The sequence below is a fragment of the Perca fluviatilis genome, chromosome 13 (assembly GCF_010015445.1).
Source record: "Perca fluviatilis chromosome 13, GENO_Pfluv_1.0, whole genome shotgun sequence".
NCBI classification, from domain to species: domain Eukaryota; kingdom Metazoa; phylum Chordata; class Actinopteri; order Perciformes; family Percidae; genus Perca; species Perca fluviatilis.
In genome coordinates this window covers 11,664,748-11,686,021 of record NC_053124.1, presented here as the reverse complement: position 1 = coordinate 11,686,021, position 21,274 = coordinate 11,664,748, and the positions used below count along the sequence as shown (strand labels likewise).

General features: G+C 41.2%; 2 protein-coding genes across 5 annotated transcripts; one reads left to right on the top strand and one right to left on the bottom strand.

Annotated features, from left to right (window-relative positions):
* Positions 1-284: 284 nt before the first annotated feature.
* On the top strand, positions 285-20,626 carry rbbp4 (retinoblastoma binding protein 4). 4 transcript variants are annotated; one of them, XM_039819420.1, is made up of 12 exons: positions 285-547; positions 1,135-1,282; positions 1,382-1,527; positions 1,744-1,917; positions 2,108-2,223; positions 2,294-2,454; positions 2,576-2,702; positions 2,912-2,989; positions 3,322-3,398; positions 3,625-3,682; positions 3,794-3,904; positions 19,723-20,626. In XM_039819420.1, exons 1-12 carry the CDS (start codon positions 532-534, stop codon positions 19,867-19,869), a joined length of 1,359 nt encoding a protein of 452 aa, XP_039675354.1. In that variant the 5' UTR covers positions 285-531; the 3' UTR covers positions 19,870-20,626. The 4 variants fall into 4 exon arrangements, with proteins under 4 accessions (XP_039675354.1, XP_039675353.1, XP_039675356.1 ...); XM_039819419.1 differs by having other exon boundaries at positions 287-547; positions 1,132-1,282; positions 19,723-20,624; XM_039819422.1 differs by lacking the exon at positions 19,723-20,626 and adding an exon at positions 4,538-5,230 and having other exon boundaries at positions 291-547.
* On the bottom strand, positions 5,875-10,082 carry sync (syncoilin, intermediate filament protein). The gene is made up of 6 exons (XM_039819418.1): positions 9,736-10,082; positions 6,991-8,607; positions 6,686-6,900; positions 6,296-6,503; positions 6,041-6,165; positions 5,875-5,960 (listed from the first exon to the last, which is right to left on the bottom strand). The coding sequence occupies exons 2-6, from the start codon at positions 8,542-8,544 to the stop codon at positions 5,912-5,914; spliced, it is 2,151 nt and encodes a 716-aa protein (XP_039675352.1). The 5' UTR covers positions 8,545-8,607; positions 9,736-10,082; the 3' UTR covers positions 5,875-5,911.
* Positions 20,627-21,274: the final 648 nt, after the last annotated feature.

Genomic DNA, 21,274 nt, shown 5'->3' with positions numbered 1-21,274 from the left:
GTGCCAACATTTTGACAGTTTGAATGTATTTGACAAGTAAATATACATTCAAAAAACTGTTAATAAAAAATGTAAATAAAAAGGATATGGGCAATTTTTGTTGCTCTCAAAGTAGTAGTAATGCTACTATAAACAAGAACAACAGATGTATTAAGAGTAGTACGGTATGGTCCATAGATAAATGGGTAGCTAGCTATGGTCCCAATGTCTGATTTAGGCACTTGAAAGCAACATCACACGGCCTATGCACTAGATGACGGCCTCCTGCTGCCCTCTGCTGGTCAGCACGAGCATTGGATTTGTGGAAGGACGGCCCTCCCGCTTGGACAGAGCGCGCGAATGCACCCACCACGTCTCTCACAATCGGCTGCTTCACGTTAGCTGTTAGCTTAGCGTCGTTTTCTGTGCCTTTACGCACCGGGGATCTGCTGGCACACCAGAGGTGGACCTGAGACAAGGCTTTTTGGCTCCTAATCTCAATTGTCCCAAAGTATCTGTATAGTGGGCTGTCAGCTACTCAATATACCTGCAATGGCAGACAAAGAAGGTAAGTTAAGGCGAAGGGTTTTGTTGTGGTCAGTTTTTATCCGACATCTCTTAGCTAGCGTTAGCTACTTGGCTAGCTTAGGTAGCAGCTAACGTTAGCTAGCTGCCGGGGCTGACCGTAATCAGTCATAACAAAAGCAGGTAGCATTTTTAAGATGTAACAATCTCCATTTCAGTGTGCAGTTCTTGTTTTCAAACCAGTTTACATTGTCTACTATATACCCTAGTTGCAAGTGAGGCCGTAGCGCGACCCAGTGGTTATAATAACGTTACGTTATGTTTACACTAGCAAGAGCATAATCATGATAGCCTGGTAAGCTAGCTAACGTTAACGGTGATATGTTTCTGAAAACATACTCCCATACTGCTACATAGTGATCACTGCTCAGGCCTTGAGCAAAGACAACCTTAAACAGCTGTTGATTAAGTGCCATAACATTAACTCTCATTAATGCATTGTCTGAGATAACGTTACACTGGCAGTTTCCCTAATAAACTGGCACCCTCAGTCAGTGAAAGCTATAGACGCATCTTTCAAGTTAGGTGATTGATTGTCTCACAACAATTTCCTGTTTCTTCTCTCAGCAGGAGCATTTGACGATGCGGTCGAGGAGAGGGTGATAAATGAGGAGTACAAGATCTGGAAGAAAAACACTCCATTCCTCTATGACCTGGTTATGACCCATGCTTTAGAGTGGCCCAGCCTCACTGCCCAGTGGCTGCCTGATGTCTCCAGGTACATGCTTTTACACATTGGTCCAGTAGTAATTCTCACACATACCAACATGTACTCTTTTAATAAGTGTGAATGACATTATTTTTTCCCCCTTACCAGGCCAGAGGGGAAGGATTACAGTGTGCACCGGCTGGTGTTGGGCACCCACACGTCTGATGAGCAAAATCACCTGGTCATTGCCAGCGTTCAGCTACCTAACGATGACGCCCAGTTTGAAGCCTCACATTATGACAGTGAAAAAGGAGGTGGGAGACCTGTATAGTCACATGCTAAATAAGTGTGAATGTTCAGACAGGCAGACTTTTCTTGTCTGACTGACATGTACAGACATGTACAGTTATATTCTTTATACCTTTTTAAAAATACTGTTCCAGAATAAATTTCCCTTTGGCAGAAAATAATGTATTAACTTCATATAAACATAATGTCTGTAAACATAATGTCCTTGTATTTCCTTGCAGAGTTTGGAGGCTTTGGCTCAGTAAGCGGCAAGATCGAGATCGAAATCAAGATCAACCATGAAGGAGAAGTGAACCGTGCTCGCTACATGCCCCAGAACCCCTGCATCATCGCCACCAAGACCCCCACTTCAGAAGTGCTGGTGTTTGACTACACCAAGCACCCTTCCAAGCCAGGTACATGGCTTGCACACAGCACAAGGCACTGCTAAAGGTGGAAAGTTGCTTTGAAAGTAAAGTGGGCTAATTGGTACCGTTTGACTAACCGAAAAGTATTTTGTTTAACACATCGTCATTACCGCGTATCTGCTTTCGTTAATGCTGTCAAAGAAATACACGATGTGCATTTATTTTGTATTGTCCACAGATGCCTCTGGAGAGTGTCACCCTGATCTGCGTCTCAGAGGCCATCAGAAAGAAGGCTATGGTCTCTCCTGGAATCCAAATCTGTCCGGCTCTCTCCTTAGTGCGTCAGATGACCATGTAAGAGAAAAGCCAGCTGTATTAGGGGTCACCAAATGGGTTTTAATATCTCATCTTTTCTAATCTGTAGACAATCTGTTTGTGGGACATAAGTGCTGTGCCAAAGGAGGGGAAGATAGTAGAGGCGAAGACGATTTTCACCGGCCACACTGCCGTGGTGGAAGACGTCTCCTGGCACTTGCTTCACGAGTCTCTCTTTGGATCTGTAGCAGATGACCAGAAGCTCATGATGTAAGAAGCTTGATATTAAGTCAAATATGACATGAATAAGACGGATGAAACGGTTCACCTGAAAGGTTGTGTGATCCTGCATCTTCACAGTCCATGAGTGTTTTTTCATTTTTCACCTCAGTTGGGACACTCGTTCGAACAACACCTCCAAACCCAGCCATGCAGTGGACGCCCACACAGCAGAGGTCAACTGTTTATCATTCAACCCTTACAGCGAGTTCATCCTGGCCTCTGGCTCCGCAGACAAGGTAATGTAATGCTCCACCACATCTTAATTGTCATCATTTAGTTTAATTTACAGCATGGGGTTCAACTCGGTGATAGCATGTGCATTTTAATAACGCTTTGACTTAATGAATACTGGTTGTATTGTTGCTGTTATGTAACTGCAGTGTTAGAAAACGCAGAGATAAAGAAAATCTGGCAGGTGTTTGTAATTTCTCCCTCCCGTTCACAGACTGTAGCTCTTTGGGACTTGAGAAACTTGAAACTGAAGCTGCATTCCTTCGAGTCGCACAAGGATGAGATCTTCCAGGTAGGATATTTATTCCTCATGGCATCTTAATTGAAATAAGGATAGCAGGATGTCTTGTGTTTAAATCTGTATAGTCAGTTAAAAGGCAATGGATGATTTTGGATCACAATGATGCAATTTGAAAGTTGTGATCAAAACGGTTTCCTGTTGCTTGGAGAAATGTGTAATATATGAGTCAAAACGTTGTCATAAATCTAACTTATCGACCAAGCAAACACATGTACGCTGAGATACATGTTCCTGAAATAATCTTTAGTTAGAGTTTCAGTAGTGTACGTCTGCATTTGCCATTCAAGGTAATTTAATTTGAGTTCTGTGTCTGGCTGTCCCAGGTTCAGTGGTCACCTCATAATGAGACCATACTGGCGTCCAGCGGAACAGACCGTCGCCTCAACGTCTGGGACCTCAGGTAAACAACTTGACATCTTACTTCCAAATGTCTTTTTTTGAATTTGGCCGTGTCGCATTGCAGCTCCATAGCGGTTGTCAGAGATGTTCCCCTACCATTCTAGCCATCGTGGTCATGTTCACAGGCCTGTGAACAGAACGTCTCCCCAACGTAGTCGTGGGGTTAGTCATACTGTAACATTGTTTGGTACCAAGTTTAACTCTGGCCGTTTTTTGTGTGTGTGTAGTAAAATCGGAGAAGAGCAGTCACCAGAAGATGCAGAGGATGGCCCACCCGAGCTACTGGTGAGTCTCATTGAAGCCTGCTGAACTTTGGAAGTTGAGATTCTCTATCATTTGTAACATCAGCACTGTATCGTAATGATGAAAATGATGGCTTTTTCTTCCATCTACTAGTTTATCCATGGAGGCCACACAGCCAAGATCTCTGACTTCTCCTGGAACCCCAACGAGCCCTGGGTCATCTGCTCGGTGTCCGAAGACAACATTATGCAAGTCTGGCAAATGGTAAGTCGGCTGAGACCACATTTTATTAACGCATTTTTACTACGGACGGGCAGAGAGCACGATTCCTTGTAAGGGCGAAGCGTTTTCCCTCAAAGACTATAGAATATAATGAATTTTGAAGCAACACGTTTAGGTGACAGACTGCTCCCAGGATCCCATGTCTCGTACCAAAACTACTACATGTGGATCAAAGCAGGCGACAGTGAATTTTCAGGGGAAAGTCGTGTGATGGGAAGTTCCTACGCATTTCAGCTAGCGACTGCAAAGAGAAAATCTCAGTCAAGATTGATTTTTGATATATCGTTTGGAGTGATTCAGTGAGGGCAAAGTGAGGAGACAGAGATGAAGGAATGGTAAGTGCATTAACCCAGTTGTGTGTTTACTTCCTTCAGTTTGTAATACTTTTTTATACTAAAACATCCAACACTGTACTGTGATAGATATCAGAAAAGCTAGCAGTTAGGCATGTAGTAGTATTTTCTTAAAATTCCTAAAATGTGGCTCTTTGAAAGCCCCACAGTTGATCTTTTTCTGGTTGTCCTATACTAAAATAAAATGCCACTGGCTTGTGAATACATCTTAACAACCTGACGGTATGTGGCGGAATGAATGACACACTGCTTCTCTTTTTAGGCTGAGAACATCTACAACGATGAAGATCCAGAGGGTTCGACAGACCCTGAAGCCACAGCGTAACTCTTCCGCGTGCTGTGTCTTAACCTACAACCTCATCACAAACTGCCAAACTGCCACCTCTGTACTTCCATGCAGCTACTTTTTCCCCATCTTCCTCTCTCTACCGTGGGACAACGATGCTGTAAATCACTGTAAATACAAGAAAGAGAAATAATCATGTGATCTCTTTTTGAATACTCGCAGTGAAGAACTCTTTAAAACTGAGTAACTTATTTCCGGAAGAATCTCTCAATCTTTTTGTTTTTCGCACTGAGTATAAAAGATATATTTTTGTAATCAAATTGGCTCTCCCTTGAACACTGAAATGTTTTAGCAAATACTTTTTCAATAATAAAAAGAATGTTTTCTAGAACCTAAGATGGTGATCTTACTGTAAGCCCACAACAAGCCTCCCTCTGCACATGTTGGATAAAAAGCAAAATGTAGTTCAGCTTTTTGACAAGATGCCTAACATAGTGACAAGTTGCTCTGACTTTGATTGAGGTTGTTTGCAGGCTAGCTTATGGTCCTAAAAAATATCTCATATTTTCCCTGCTTCAGTCGGGTCAACACCTAATTGTCCTGGACGCTGATTTTCGCACCAGCTTCTTCTGAATGAATTTACAATAAATAAAATCAGTTTGAAATGTCCATTTGTGGTCCCACCTCCCCTTACCTTAGTCATACATTAATCATTTAAATGTTGTTGTGATATAGATTAGTGGTTGAACTTTTTCTATGGTCAATATTTTGTATTTGTACAGTGAGTGCATTCTTAATAAAAATGTGTTTCATTGGTCTATGAGTCTGCTGGGTCAATGTTTCTCAATATGAATGTGTCACTTACAAATTGTATGAATAGGATTGGTGCCTTGGAAGTAAACAACCCTAAATCACCCTTTTAGTGAAAGTCGGTTATAACTCGTGACACTTTGCTTGGACCTTTTATGTGTCTGGCGTCACGTCTTGGTGCTCTCCTGCCTGCCGAACTTAACTCTCACCCTATTACTCTGTCCCACTTTAGTTCTTCAGCTGTGTTGCCCTTATAAGTACATGAACCCCTCTCAGCTCTTCATGCAGAGACATTAACTCATCAGTCGTACTTGGATTACAATGAACACAAAGCCTTTATTCATAACAAAAACCTTTCTACAAGCGGCAGTCTAGTTAAAAAAAACAAGTCAATTTTAGTTGTTTATTTTAACAACAGCATGACTCTTAATGTGTGTAAAGTGCATTAATTGAAACGTGGGAGTTCACTATGTTGCAGATAAAACGGTCAGTTGGTTATTAACTCACAGAACTCAGTTTTTTTAATTAAACAACATACAATCATGTTTTCTCCTGATTGCCACAGTTGTTATGGTCCTTAATGGCAGCCCTGTAAGAAAAATGCTTTAATTAGAGGTTTTTCACAAAAAATATATATTTAAAAATAAAGTATAGATGAACAAATCTTACCTGAAAATGAGTAGTTGCTCGGTTAGGCTGTCTCTCAGGTCCTCTATCTCTTTGGTTTTTCTCTTCTGGATCTTTAACTCTGTCTTCAGCTCTCTGCTTCTGTCCTCTAGACAGTACACTGTCTCCTGTAAGAATGGCATAGCTTTATGTATCAGATGACCCTGCCTTTGTCTGATACACAGTTCATTTTCTGTCTTTCTTTCCATCTTCCTTGCCCATTTTACACCCACCCCTCACCCCTGCCGTGTTGCGTACCTTGTACTGCCCCACATCCTCTCTCCTCTGTAGACAAATTAGTTTGACTTTCTCCTCCAAGCAAGCCCTCTGGAGATTCAGCTTTTGGATCTCTTCCTTTAGGGGTCTCAGTTGGGCCTTCAGCTCCTTGGCCTGCTCTTTGACTTTCACCAGTGCTCCGGCTGTTGCCTCCCTTCTCTTCAGCAATGTGACCAAAATGGGTTCATACCTGGCCAAGACAACCATTTGAAGTTTGAGAATTTAATTTAATGAAAAGAACAATTTAATTAGACACTAAAGGCCCATGTAGTGTAAAAATAAGAAGTAAGAATAATTATGGTGACCACATTAAAACTTTTTTTTAAACTTGACTTTTAGTCAGGGAAAACCAGTACTAGACAGTGTCAGCACCTGTCCTCCAGTGCTTTCAGCCCACCCTGCAGATACTGCTGAATGTCCCCACAGGAGTGCCTCCTGCACTGGGTCAGCTCGTCCTGGGTGTTGGAGGTCTGACTGGCGTGCTGGGAATGAAGCTCTGCTTGTAGGTCTAAGACCTGTTGTTGTTGAGCCACCCTGAGCTGGGAGCCCTCTTCTGTCAGCTGGAGCACCAGCGACTGCAGCTTCTCCTGGAAGATGGGAAGAAAGAGATGTTTACTTTGAGGTCTTCCTCTGAAATGGGATGCACAGATGAAGATTTTTCTTGAGGAGTTCCTTACCTCTTCTCTCTTTAGGAACTCCACCTCTCTGCGCTGGGTGTTCAGGGCGGCCTGGCTGTAAGCACAGTCCCTAGCCGTGGCGAACAGCCTCCTCTTCAGCTTTCTAAGCTCCTCATGCAGGCCCTGTCTCTCCAGGTTTACCTTCCACAGCTTCCTCTCCTCCTCTGCTCTCTCCTCCCTAAGGCTCTGAATCTCTTTCTTCCTCTCCTCTCGTCTCCCCTCTTCCTCCCTCTTCAGTGCGCACATCAGCTCTGCCACTTTTCTATCAATTTGCTCTTCTGTCTCCTCTTCATCGCTCCCCTCTGCCTCCTCTCTGTCTTTATTCCCTCTCAACTCCAGCACCTCCTTCAGCAGTTCCTTCCTCCTCTTTTCTAACCGACTTACCTCCTCTATGCACTCCTCCATATGAGAACCTAGAGCGCCTAGTTCATTCATGCAAGATCCCAGATCGATGGTTTCCATCTTGAGCTCCTGTCTCTCTTCAGCTGGCAATTCAGTGTTGTCTATTTCAATCTTAGTTACGTCATCCTTCGTGTTTGCACCTTCATTAGTAGACGTATATCTTGTCTTTGTCGCCTCACAGTACATCGGATCATTTTCTGTACTATATAATGGCATTGATGGCCCTGTAAACCTGACCTCAGAATCAAGACCCACCTGGTCTTGCGATTCCAGTGTTTCCATTGAGAAGCCACCCACGTTGTCAAGGCTTAGCACAGGATTCTGCTGGCTTCCATTTGTTGGTGAACTCAGTGTTTCCTTATTTCTGCTTTCCTTGGGAACTTCCTCTCCTCTTGCATGTTGACCAGCCCAGGATTCTAATTGCATCGGCTGGGTCTCCAACTTCATTGGCCTTCCTTGCTGTACGGGCACCAGTGTTGTACCCCTATAAGGATGAGGTGTCTTACTGATGTGTACATATTCTTGGCTTGCATCTGTAGGCCAGCCTTGGGGCTCAAAGTCCATCCCAGATTCTTCCATACAGCTCTCCAGCATGGCCAACATCCCCAACAGTTGACCCTCATACTCCACCATGGTGTCACTCAGTTTGTTTCCCGCTGAAGTGAGGGGCATTGTGTTTTGACGAGAAGCTTCTGTGCTGACTCCACACCTGGTAATGATGGGGCCCAAGTCTTGAGACTGGGCTTGTGTTGGCTGGTTTTCTGTTCCAGCCCCATCCATATGTACGTCAATGTAGCTTGTGGAAAGATATGCTTGGGGAGAAATACTTGTTTCTCCACAGCTCTCCATTGCGTCTTCCTCTTTGCTGTGGCTATGAGTTGATTCAGTCAGGCTTGTTTCATTGTAAGTTGCTGAGAAGTGAGAACCAAAGGGGATGCCACTGAGCTCCTCACAGCTTGTCAGCAAGTTATCCATCTCCTGTAAGTATGGCTTAATTAAAGCTGATGGATTCAGCTGTGTTCCTGTGAAAGTGAGTCCAGATTGTGCCATGTTGCATTCACTTTGTTCCATTAAGGTTCTGTCTGGATCCGCATCCTCTTCCTTAATGAAGAGAGGCTCGAACCCAGTAGGTGAAATGTTATCGTCCTCCATTGGTTTAGCCTAGTTCTTGTAGCCACTTCCGATGTAGAAGTCTCCTTTACAACCGTCTCATCCCTTGACAAAAGCACATGAATATGTTAGACAACCTAGCTAATGCATATTAGCATGATAGCTGTATTTGTTGGCAGTCGTCTTGCATGTCACAAATACAAGGCCTGGCCTGCACTGATGACATGCCAGCAGTGGAGTTGGGTTAATATTTTGGCCAGACGTCTGTGTAAGTTATGCCGATGTCATTAGCACATGTAGACATGTGGAGGTGGGCAAGGGGGCAGTTTTAGCAGATGGTATGCTACCAGCAGCTGTCCTGCAAGCCTACACGCCCCAGGGACCAACTGACTGCTTGGCAATGATCATACACACACCTCAAACAAGCATTCACATGAAAACTGCAACACTACTTATATAAACATGTACAAAGGGCTTTCGTCTGAAGCTCCAACGAGTGGCATTACATAGATTACATTAGAGAGCATATTATCATAACATGTCATTGTGCTAATGGATGGGCATGATGCATTCTCCCCTGGTGAGTAACGTAGCTGTAATTTCACCCTTTGAGGTGTTTGCCAATACTGGCCAGAGACTCCCAGAGTGTAAATTTATCAAATTGACCCAATACTGTTATCGGCAGAGATTAGTAATGTAGAAAGGGCATTGAAGACAATACCTGCTGTCTCCTGTCCAAAACCTGCTCGAAATGCATCTTTAACATTTGTATTAAACAAGGTCAAATCATACGAATAATATGAGTACTAAAATCTACAAGACTGGACAGTGTTGTGCTATGCATGGCTGACTAAAGCCCTGGGGAAGACATGATAGTCACCAGCTGTCTTGCTGCAGGCCAGGCATGGGCACAAGACACATTCCTTTAGACCTCCAATACCCAAATACAGTACTGGCCTACATCTGAGAGCGTTCTAAACACTTAGTTTTAGTCTTTTATATACAGTGTGTGCGTGTGTGTGCGTGTGCGTGTGTGTGTGTGTGTGCGTGTGTGTGTGTGAGATACGCTTTTCGTTTTTTTAACTACTAAATTAGTTCGGAGTTAGTTATTTGGAAGTTGGGAGCAGCAGGAATTGTTAGTTTTTGGATTTCCTTCAGGGACTTTCATTCAAATTTGAACAACATCCATTACACAAACCATCATATGTAAACATGAAATATAATAGTACTTACGTCTGTGTGTATGCTTGTTTCTTTTACCCTTATGCAGTATCCTCAGGATGAATTCATTAGAAATCAGTTGCGGTTCAAACGACAAAGCAAAGTGAGCGGCAAAGAGTGAGCGGGAGCAGTGTGTGCAAATGAAGGGGGGGGGCAGTTGACCCAGCCTCCTCTCTCTCTCAGTCAGTGTGCTGCTATGTGTGACCATGACTACCTCAGTTCTGTTTAGGTTTATTAATAAACACTGGGCTGGGCGAAAGAGGAGCCACAGCCAGCAGTATCAACCCGAGAGGCATAAAGGATTTGCCAAAATGGCCCTTTAAGAATTATACTTAACACCTGGTAGCCATATGTCGTTTATAACCTGTTTGTCTAATTTTATATTTGTTGGAAGATATGAAAGTACCTCACAACAACCTCTCTGAAAAGTGTTTTTATTGTCCAAAAACTTGCATTTTCATGACTCAAGTCATGTGTGACATTGTTGATGTACAAGGAGTAATTTGTCACAGTTTCAGATTAAATTAAAGGTGTAACTGCAATAGAAAGCACAATCAACTAAATACCTGGGTAAATGTTTCATTAGTTATAAGAAAGGTTTAGTAAGGTCATTACTTTTTGCATCAGCAGAACTTGCAACACACAGACATCTCTTAGTTTTACCTCCTCTATAATGCCGGAGTGACTGGTGGAGTTACAGCTGGATGCATTTATTATGGCTGTTGAGAGGCGTGTGTGTGTGTGTGTGTGTGTGTGTGTGTGTGTGTGTGTGTGTGTGTGTGTGTGTGTGTGTGTGTGTGTGTGTGTGTGTGTGTGTGTGTGTGTGTGTGTGTGTGTGTTAATGATGAAAGAGAACATGGCTCCAGGATTCCACCCTCATTATCAAGTCTTTAAATAGCCCCCCTCACTTTACTGTCCGCTTCCCACGGGAGGATTGGTTTTCGCCTAAACTTGTGACCCCAACAATGGACCACAGGTGGTCTTCTGTAGGGCTGAGGAGAGGGCAGAGAGGATGAGACAGGACTGTCAAAGACATGAAAAGATGTGGCAGCTGTAGAAGAAAGGAATAATGTTCAAGGGATAAAGGAGGAGATGATGAAATGCTAAGAGAAATTATATTTTTTTACTCCCAAAACAGACCTTTTTAGGCAAGTTTTTGCCTTAATTTTCATATTTCATACCTTTCATTAAAAACTTTTTGAATATTTCTTAAATGTGCCCTGCCACACGTATTTCATTACTTTGTGGTAGTGTCTAAAGTTCTACCATGGACTCTGTAACATTTTTTTGTGGAAAAAATGCCTTGGTTACCTTGTTTCAAGCCATTCTAGCATGGTATAGAAAGCCTGCAGGAAGACTCAGCTCAATTTTTGCCAGTTCTCATTAATATTCAACAAGCTAAGCTGCTTGACTCTGATTGGCTAACAGCTAGCCAATGAGAACCTGGCTATCAGCATCCTTTACCCAGCACAACTGGGCAAGCTCATGAATAGCAGTGGTGGAGGAAGTACTGAATCTCAGTACTTAAGTAAAAGTACAAATAACCAGACATATTTACTTTAGTAAAAGTAGAAGTACAACGATGACAACCCTACTTAAGAAAAAGTAGAAGTACAATGATGACAACCCTACTTAAGTAAAAGTAAAAATTACCTGATTTTAAATGTACTTTAAGTATTAAAAGTAAAATACTTGCAAAACGATTTATTCTCTTAATGTCTATATAATAATACATTTAAAAAACAGTATGGGCCGTGGCCTTTTAATGAAGTTAGTTTTAGGTTAATGTAATTGTGCTTACCATCTGTGGCCCAGTTTACATTCTGACTTACAATTCTGGTTATCTATCAGGGTGATCTGCATGAAGCTCGACTATGCATTATTTCCCACGGGACAGTGAACGCTGCACACAGTTATCTAGCAAGAACACACGGGCTTGGACAACAACTAGGCTACGTGGCTTCACAGCTGAGGAGGACCGGGAGTGTTTTTAAGATAAATATATACAGGTTGTATATTAACCCTATGTGAACGGATGCTTCACATATGACCAAGCAGAGTATCGGGAGCAACAGCAGTAACAGGAGCAGCAGTAGTAGCGGGAGCGGTACGCGCCTGGCTAATAAATGCTATTGAAGGGCGGGTCTTGGCGTGGCCATAGTGGGATTCGTAATATCGCGAGCGGCACCAGGAGCTGGACGGCGGCTGCTGAGGGCTGCAAACGTGTGACGGTCAGGAAGACGTCAGGGAGAAAAACTTATCAGAGAATGTAACGAAAGTCTAACGGAACGTTGTAGAAATGTAGTGGAGTAGAAAGTATAGATAATTGCTGCAAAATGTAACGAAGTAAAAGTCAAAAGTATGCATTAATGATTCTACTTAAGTAAAGTACAGATACGTGAAAAATGTACTTAAGTACAGTAACAAAGTATTTGTACTTTGTTACATTCCACCACTGATGAATAGTAATGAGCTCAGGCAACACCACGTCAGACTGACCAGCTTTTGTAATTGGCCTGATTTCTCCGCTTATTTCTTTTCAGTGGCTAGAGCTGACAGAGGAGGTAGCAGTTCATTTTCACATTCACCACATAACACAAACACATATGGACCTAACATATTTAAAAAAAAAATACAAGAAAAAAACGGTTTTGTGTGGCAGGGCACCTTTAATAAATAGGGACACATATTACAGTCAAATGCCACAAGATGGCCTCACAGTTTCATTTTACCTCAAGTCATCCTAAGGTTAACTTAAAGGGAAATGTTGAGTTTTTAACTTGGAACAGCCAGTTTAGTTTCAACCTCTCAACCCATTCTTTCTGTAGGCTTTTCTATGAATGCAGAAATTAATTAAATAGTCATGATTAAACTATAAATACAAGATTAAAGCACTTGTATTTTAACAAGACTAGATGACAGACATTACCTTAATGCGCTGGATAACTGCACACCTTTGTCTGTCTTGTCTATCTAAGATTAATTTACTGTAAATCCAACTTTAGAGTACTTGCATGACCCTTTTAACTAAATAAACCTTTATATGCAGTTAACACCCTATAAAATAATGACGGTAATTCCTTTGAGATTCTGATTCCGTGTTTCCATGAAAAACTGTCATCCCTTGTGCTAAAGAAAATATGTAATGTTTATCTAATTCCCCCTTGTTGACCACTGTGACTGTGTTTTGGCAAGCCTAGGCTTTTGGGAGAGAGATGGTAATTTACATAAAGTTATGTCCAGGGATTAACTGTTTCAACACACTGTTCAACCCTGTTGTGCTAATGCACACCCACACAGCCACTGGGATCTAGAGAGAGACTTGAGACTCTCCCTTATTTGCCTGCTATAAAAATCATCATTGTTTCATCTCTTTCTATCATTTCCTCGTAGAGGATGGAGAGTTCAGCAGTGTGTTGTGTGTGTGTGTGTGTGTGTGTGTGTGTGTGTGTGTAGAGTAAGAGAAGGGGGAACCACATATTTAAGGGGGCATTGTGGTTGAGGACTGAATGTCCCACTGAGATAGACCATATGCTGGACATTAACTTGTAAAACCTTTTTTGCCATTTCGGGCTGGCAACACAGTATTTCTTGGCTCAAAATTGGACTTTGGCGGAGAACCACCTATGCAGAACAGCATGCAATGTATTATTTACTAAAATCTGTTCTGGGATCATCTGTTTTAGTGTGTTTTCCAACACTTGACTGGTGGACACATTAAGTCAAGTGCATCTTCATAGTACATATCCCATTCAAAACAAAATGTGCATTTGGTCTATTGTTTGCTCTAAAAACGTTTTTCCAAGAATAGTTTGAGGAAATTAACCATTGCATTTCATCTGAAAGCGTTTCCTATGGGTGGTTCCATTCTGGTTGCACTCATGATTTTATTCAATTTAGGTGTTCTCACCACATTCCACCTTCAGGGATTTAAGATTTTTCCTTGTCTGATTTTGAAATAAAGTAAGGTTAAGACATTGATGCTAAATAGTAGCAATACAAAATAAAATAGCGCACATCGAACACCCAAACAAACCATTGTAGATACACTGGTAGCGCAGCAAGTGTTTTATTTAGAGATGATTTGACTTAGAAAACAATCCAGATGTGTATTTTTGAGACAAAAATGGTTGCAAATAATATATGACCTAAAATATGACCCACCAGCCTGCATGCACAGCCAAAAATAGTAGCAGCCACTGCATCCAACATGCATTGTTTCTTATGGATACATTAAGTTTGTATATGGTAATCCATACTGATGGAAAAAACAACAAACTGAAATCTTCAAAAAATGCCAGAAAGAAATACGATCAAGACTTAACAATACATACATGTGTTATGCATCAGTGGGAACACCAACATTTGTAGATTTTGAAAACAAAAGCCCACAAAACAGTCAGCGCTCTATTTGCTATAGGAAAATCAAAGAAGGACAAGTTTGTTTGACAGTTACACCATTTCAGATCAGATAGACAGGAAGGGCACCTTAACAACTATTTATTGTAGTTTATTGCTCTTTGAATTTTCTCAGTTGGTCTGGGGTTTTGAACTACATAACAAACACTTTTCCGAACTCTAACTTTGTTCTCTCACTTTGTTGTTCCCTGCCGTCTGTCATGTCTTACATCATAAAGCATTGTCACTATGGCTAAGTGTATTTTAATGACAGTGACCTTATCGGGTGTTTATTTTAAAGAGAGTGCCTCTGCTACACCATTGTCAGCAGCCATCTTCTAACTGTCGTCAGCCACCCTGTTGACTTTTCATGGTCTTAAGGGATCACTTAATATAATGAAGTAGGGGCCCCATATCCTTCTTCAGTGTGTTTTTCCACTGTTCTGGATTAAGAGAATGTCCTCTATGTAAAGATGACAGTCCCGCTTACCCTTAAAAAGACACAGAGCAGCTACAGCTTGTTCCCACAGCGCTTTGATTAGCTTTTTTTTTTTTTTTTTATCTCACCCAAAACTCTTTTCAAACTAGGCTACTTTGTCTACTCTTTGTCGTTTCACAGTGTTGGGACAGAGCTCTGAGATCAACGTTTTCTGGTAATTGTTTATTGTTCAGTGAATTACCTTTACACAGGCACAACGAGTTCCCATGAAGGGACACTGCAGATGAAAGCAGCTGATATGGAAAGATGAGCTGACAGAAATGTGATCACACTTTTAGTCAGTGAGGATCACACTGCAAGTGCAGTCTTGGGTGACAGACTTTATCTACAGAGTGAAAAGTGTCAACTATTAAACCATTAGGAGATATTTAATGTTACGAAACCTTTAACCGTACAGACTCGGTTTACATCAGTGTATTGGAGTTTATTTATGTGTTACACAGGCTGTTTGTGTTTGTAGCCATAACTTCTAGTTCAAGAATTGATTTGTATCAGTAGTGGTAGAGGATTCAGTGACTGCAGAGGCATTGTCGCAAAAGCCAGATGTATTGTTCTCTTGTTTTAGGACTATTTTTCGTGGTAGCATTGCTATTGTCAACCAGCTTGGTCCAGACTGAAATACCTCAACAACTATTTGATGGATGAAGATGAAATTTGGTACAGATATCCATGGTGCCCATAGGACAGATCCTTATGACTTTGGTGATCCCTTGGCTGATTCTGTAGCGCCACCAACAGGTTAAGTTTTTCACTTTCAGTTTAGAAATACGTGACTAGACATGCCAAGAGGTAACTTTACCAAAAGCAAAGACAAATACTGTTAAACGAATGGTCATGTATAGAGCAATGGAAGAATGGAATGTGTTACCTGAACAAATAACACAAGAAAGCAGTAAAAGGAGATTTAAAAGTTTAGTTAAAACATATCTATTGAGTAGAGAAGTTGAGTAGACAAAGAAACAACATTGGTTGAGGTTTAACGACATATGTAAGTTTATGTGTCCAGAGAGGATGAAAGAGATGTTATGTGACGATAGTATGTGGATATACCTGTCTTAAAAACGTGTTCAACCTAAATGTAAGGAATGCCCGATGACTGCGCTGGTGGAGCTGTCTATGTGTCTGTCCTTGTCCTATGTGTTCTGTCATGAAATGATAATGTATGTTTAGTTTTTGTCTTACAATTTTAATTTTTATTGTTAATGATGTTGTTATGTGTATTTATTATTGCATTGCCACATTTTCAAGTGAGTTGTAAGGACCTCAGGAAGAATAGCACCTGCAATGCAGGAGCTAATGAGGATCCTAAATAAACAAACAAACTTATCGTGCGAAATATCTAGCGCTCCCCATGAGGTTGACTTTTGTGGTTTCGAGTGAAATGTCTTGACAACTATTAAATGGGTTGCCATGACATATGGTACAGACATGCATGTCTGATTACATAAATTGTAATCACTTTGATGATCCTTTAATAAAAAACTAATGACATTCTCATCAGCCTCAGCTGATTTTAGCACTACTTACTGCACCAAATGTTAGCATGGTAACAAACTAAACTAAGATGTGTTAGCATTTAGCGCAACGCACTCTGCCAAAGTACAGCCTCACAGAGCTGCTAGCATGGCTGTAGACTCATGGTTTTGTTTCAACATTATAATACGTGGATTTAACTTGGTTCCAGTAAGTACAACATATTGTCCACCACGGTAGTCCGTATGAATTGTAGCATTCCTCTGGTCTTACTCATCTCTCTCCAGTATAGGCTCACCCAGCTCTCGCTGGTGCTACTTTTAGCACAGTCATCTATCATAAAGGCTCCAAGAGGACACTGTTCACCTGAAGCTTGCTCTAAACCCAAACATATTAAGCTTAGATGTAAAGTTAATGTTGTTACTGCTGTGAGTCATTGGCTAGTGTGTGTGTGTAGTATGTGAAGATGTGTCCTTTTAAGATGATTAATGGTGTGATGTAAATGTTAGTTTGAGGTACTACAGTAAATGTTAAGATGGCTTCCTATAATAAAACATCTTTTATGACTTTTCAAATGTTAACAAATTGTTTCTAGCACACTCCCAAAAGCCTTTGAGTTAGGCTGCAAAAATATGTTCTCAATCCTTGTTGTTTTCAGAAATAGTTTCACCAGAGAGAATCCCCACTCTGTGTTCAGTTCTCTTAATTAGATGTTGTGCGAGTGCCAATCCTGTTATTTTAATAAAGATTTGACAGAGGTCACCTCAGGTTTCCTGGTTGTGACGTCAGTGCCTCATTTAAAACGACCCCCCGGAGAGAGTGAAAACAGGCAGATCGTTCCTCTGCAAAAGGAGAGAGGGAGAGACAAAAAAAGAAAGAAAGTGGAAAGGCATTATGGATGGAAACTTGTGGGCTGTTTTTGTCCAGTCCCAAACAACCCAGCAGCAACCACACCCTCTCAGGAATTCCTGCTGCAAAAATATTTCATGTCATGTTTTTAAAAGAGCAGTTCACCCTTACCATTACATGTTCAATGCTTTCTTACATGAAAAGCCTCATTGATGCATCAAAGGATTTACATGGAACAACCATATATTGTACATTGCCACTACTACATTACTGCACCATGGTAAAACCACAGATGAACAAATATTCGACAATAATGCGCCACATTGACTAGTATTTTAGATAGTCGAATATTCGACTATTCTGTGAAACCCCTAGTGCAATAGTTATGGAAAAAGATGGAAAAAAATAAGGATTAATATAAAGCTAATCAATGAGAACACATATTTTACACGATATATATATATATATATCTCTATAGAGAGAGAGAGAGAGAGATTTATTTGATGAATTGGAGTCACCAACCTTTACCAACCCTAACTCTAGCCAACATTTAGTCTTAGCTGGTTTAGTCATTTAAAATAGCAAAAGTACGGAGCATCATCAGATTCAGTGCCCCATATTGCTATTCTCCAAGCTATTGCAGCTGTCATATTTCGCGGAAACCGCGTGAGTGTTGTTTCCATTGGAATGTAGCAGTCAAGGCTTTCGTCATACGGAATTGGGCGTGATTTCTTCCAAAGTAGGTTGGAAAAACGACAGACGCTGCCAGGTCAAAGTACCTCTTGGGCTAAGTATTCTCTTCAGATGTCTCTCACTTATGTAAAAACTGTGCCTACTGCCAAGCACTGATTTAATGTCTTTATATTTGGGGCCAATCTCTAAATAAAATTTGTTGAACCACTCCCATGGATGTGTGCGCTCCATTGTTGTGGTTGTTTTCATGGTGCCGAACTGCCCCGGAAGTACACTAACCCCCTCCCCTCTTTATCCCCCTAGGGGCTCCATATCAAAGTGACAGAATAGCTAAAAAGAAAATTAAACAATTTCAGACTGGAGTCCTAAAAAAAAAAGTGTCAAAAACAAGGTTGTTCTTAATCACAAGTATGTTGTATTTCTACCTAGATATTTCTGCATGGTTTTCATTTGAGTAAATTGTGTGTATAAGTCTGTGTGTGTATGAATTGTCGGGCCAGATGGCTCTGAACACTCCTGGATCCTGAGAAATACTTTACTGTCCACTGTGCAGACAGTTTCCCTCTGAACATCGGACACATAGGGCTTTGTATGTTTGCTCTGACTCTGTTTTATTATTTGAACTTTTAGTAAAAACACAAGATCCAGTGTAAATGGTCATGGACCATTTATAACATTTATTGTCCCCTTTATTTAATTTATGTCTGTGTATGTATGTCCAGGAAGGGTCATGTCAACTTAAAGCAAGAAACATCAACAGGCCAGCTTCAACTTGTCCAGGCAGAAGCAAAAAAACTGATTGGCTAATAAACTTTGATGGATGGCTTAAGGGTCACAAAGCTGATCTATGACAGGGTTACACACACATGGATATCCCATCCCATCTCCTTTAGATAGTATCAGACAGATAGAACCACTAATCTAGGGTCAACATCAAAATGTTAAATCACAGCTTTTAAGTTCAATGTACTAGAGCTAAAAAAAAATGGTGTTTAGAGGCCCTTTTAATGGTGTTTAGAGACCCGAGTCTGTTTGGTGTGTTCCGTGCCGTCGTCAGTCAGAGGAGCCGTCGGCCTTCATTTGGGCCGATTTGACTTGTTGAATCGACCAGTGGGCAGTCGGACTCAATGAAAAATTACCGGAAATGACGAGCGGGATGAGTGTGACCAACGGCTCTCAAAATCAACAAACATTTTTTTAAATGAAGACATATTCAGCAACTGCGTGGCCTATTTCTCGCTTAAAATGTTTTCAGTAACACGTTTTGGTTAACTATTTTTGTAAAATATGAGATCGTATTCCGAACGAGCCGCCATAATGGTCTGTTTTGAAATCCGGGAGCAGCCAGACCCACTTGACGCGTTCGTCCAATCAGCTGCTGGTTTTCATTTTTTTGGGGCGACAATACAGATTGCTGTTATGGAGACGCATTACGTCTCGACCACGCACAGAACGTATGCTCAAGTCGGCGTCGCTTCGGTGTGTTCCGAGGCATTTTTTTGACCAACTCGGTAAGACTGATCAGTCCGACTGCCTTTTCTGCCGACGGTTGGCCGTCTGGTTGGTGTATCAGAGCCATTAGTGACAGCAGTAAATATAGTTTAAAATATGGCAATGTACACTGCATTGTTTTTGGATTATAGGTATGTTTTGTCATTTGTCTAACTGACATGGCAATTTATTTCCAGGGATTGAATAGCACAGCTGTCCTTTGGAATGACAGAGTGTTAACTTTAATAGTCACATGCTGCAGAGTTTCAAGGATATTGCTTTGTTTCACAGTAGAACTTACAGCTAGTAAGAAAATGACCCTCCTTTAGCCTAATTGTCTCTGTCGTCTGGCTCTTGGACAGAATTGTTCCCTAAAGGCACCATAAAACAGACAACAGCCAACTCTTACAGCTTCATTTTCAGCAGGTTCAACCCATATTTTCTCTTTCCTGTCCTCCTGATCTCACACTCTCTAGAGACATGACTCAACAGTATTTCCTCTACTTTCTCCCTTTTTTTTGTGAAGGCAATAAAATGTACACCTCCATCCTGCTCTTACAGCCTTATAACCTAGTATTTTTGTGTCTCCATTGTAGCCAGGTCAGAGGAATGTGGTAGGGACAGTGAGTGGCTTTCCCTACCACCAAGGGAACCAACATGTCTGGACAGGGAAAACTGAAGTGCAGTGGGGTCGGAGCATTGCATTTACCTTCTCCTTTACTTTGCACTTTTTCCTCTTTTGAACTACTTTGGTTTGTACTTTTGTTTATTCCTCTTTTTCAACCAGAACTCACTGCCAACAGACACTGTAACATCTATTCTCATATAGGCTGGTGAGACAAAGCTGTCTCTGTTGCAGAGGAATCCGCTTTGTGGGTTTCACAGCTCAGTATCAACCTGGAACCTCTCCCTCTTCTCTCTAAAACTATTATTACATGCCTCTCTTCTCTGTCCGTCCTCATTTCTCTCACCTCTCTTTCCACCCCTCCCATCCTTAACATTATAAATAGTGGGCTGTGGAATGTAACTTTAGAGAGTTTTGTTCTTTTTCAGCGCTTTCGATTACTCTTTGGTTGTCAGAAATGCATTTGAGGATGCACTAGAGGATAAAACACACACACTTGTTAAAAAGTTAACTAAACAGGGAAGTGCAGTTGAGACCGGTTTTGGTGGTTTAAAAAAAAGTTTCAGTATTGTATGCTGTTAGAGGAATGGACATAGAGAACCAATCGGTGCAGAAAGAATGTGTCTGTGGCCGGACAAAGGCAGGTCGGGAATGATAATGCTGGTCCGAGAGAGCTGAGCTTATCCCAACCGGCAGTATGGATTTCCTGCCTGCAACCTTCTTTCAGCTATATCTAACACAATCACATACACTAGAAGGTTCATGGTGCCGTTATTACGGTATTGTTGCAGTCTGTTTACTGTGGGATTGGTCAGTCTCAAGACCTCAAATGTTCTTAAGCGAGGTGCCTAACTGCTGCGGTATTTTTTTTTTTTAATCTTTGGGCGTTTTATAACTGCTGTATTCTTACACTTATATACAAAGATATATGTAGAATTTTTGCATTAAAATGTCTAAAAACGACAAGACCTGTGTTACATATTTTGTTGAGTTGTGTACTTACATTATCCAAAATGTTTCCAACAATGTTCAACCCCAGAGAAATCTATAATTTTATTCAAGGACTTGGTCCTTGTCATTTGGTCGCAGTCGCCTGTCCATGTGTCATATCCCCTTTGGTCGTGGTTGTCATAAATTGACTTATTAGGGCTGGGCAATAAATCGATATTATATCGATATGTAGATATTGTCTAAAGTTTTGGATATCGTAATATCACACACGTGTTGTCTTTTCCTGGTTAGGTTACATTACAGTAAAGGGATGCAATATTCTGAACTTACCAGACTGTTCTAGTTGTTCTTTTATTTGCCTTAACCCACTTAGTCATTATATCCACAACATGATCTATCTCTAGGATTGGTTCACAGGAGTTTGAGCATCACCATGGTACATCGGAAAGAATGTAGGAACAACAACTGATTTTTCTGTTTAAGCCATTTATTTTACTTTGCACATGTTCAGGGCAAAAGCAGATGAGGCTTGATGTTTATGGTTTTTCTATAAATGATAAACAGAAAATTAC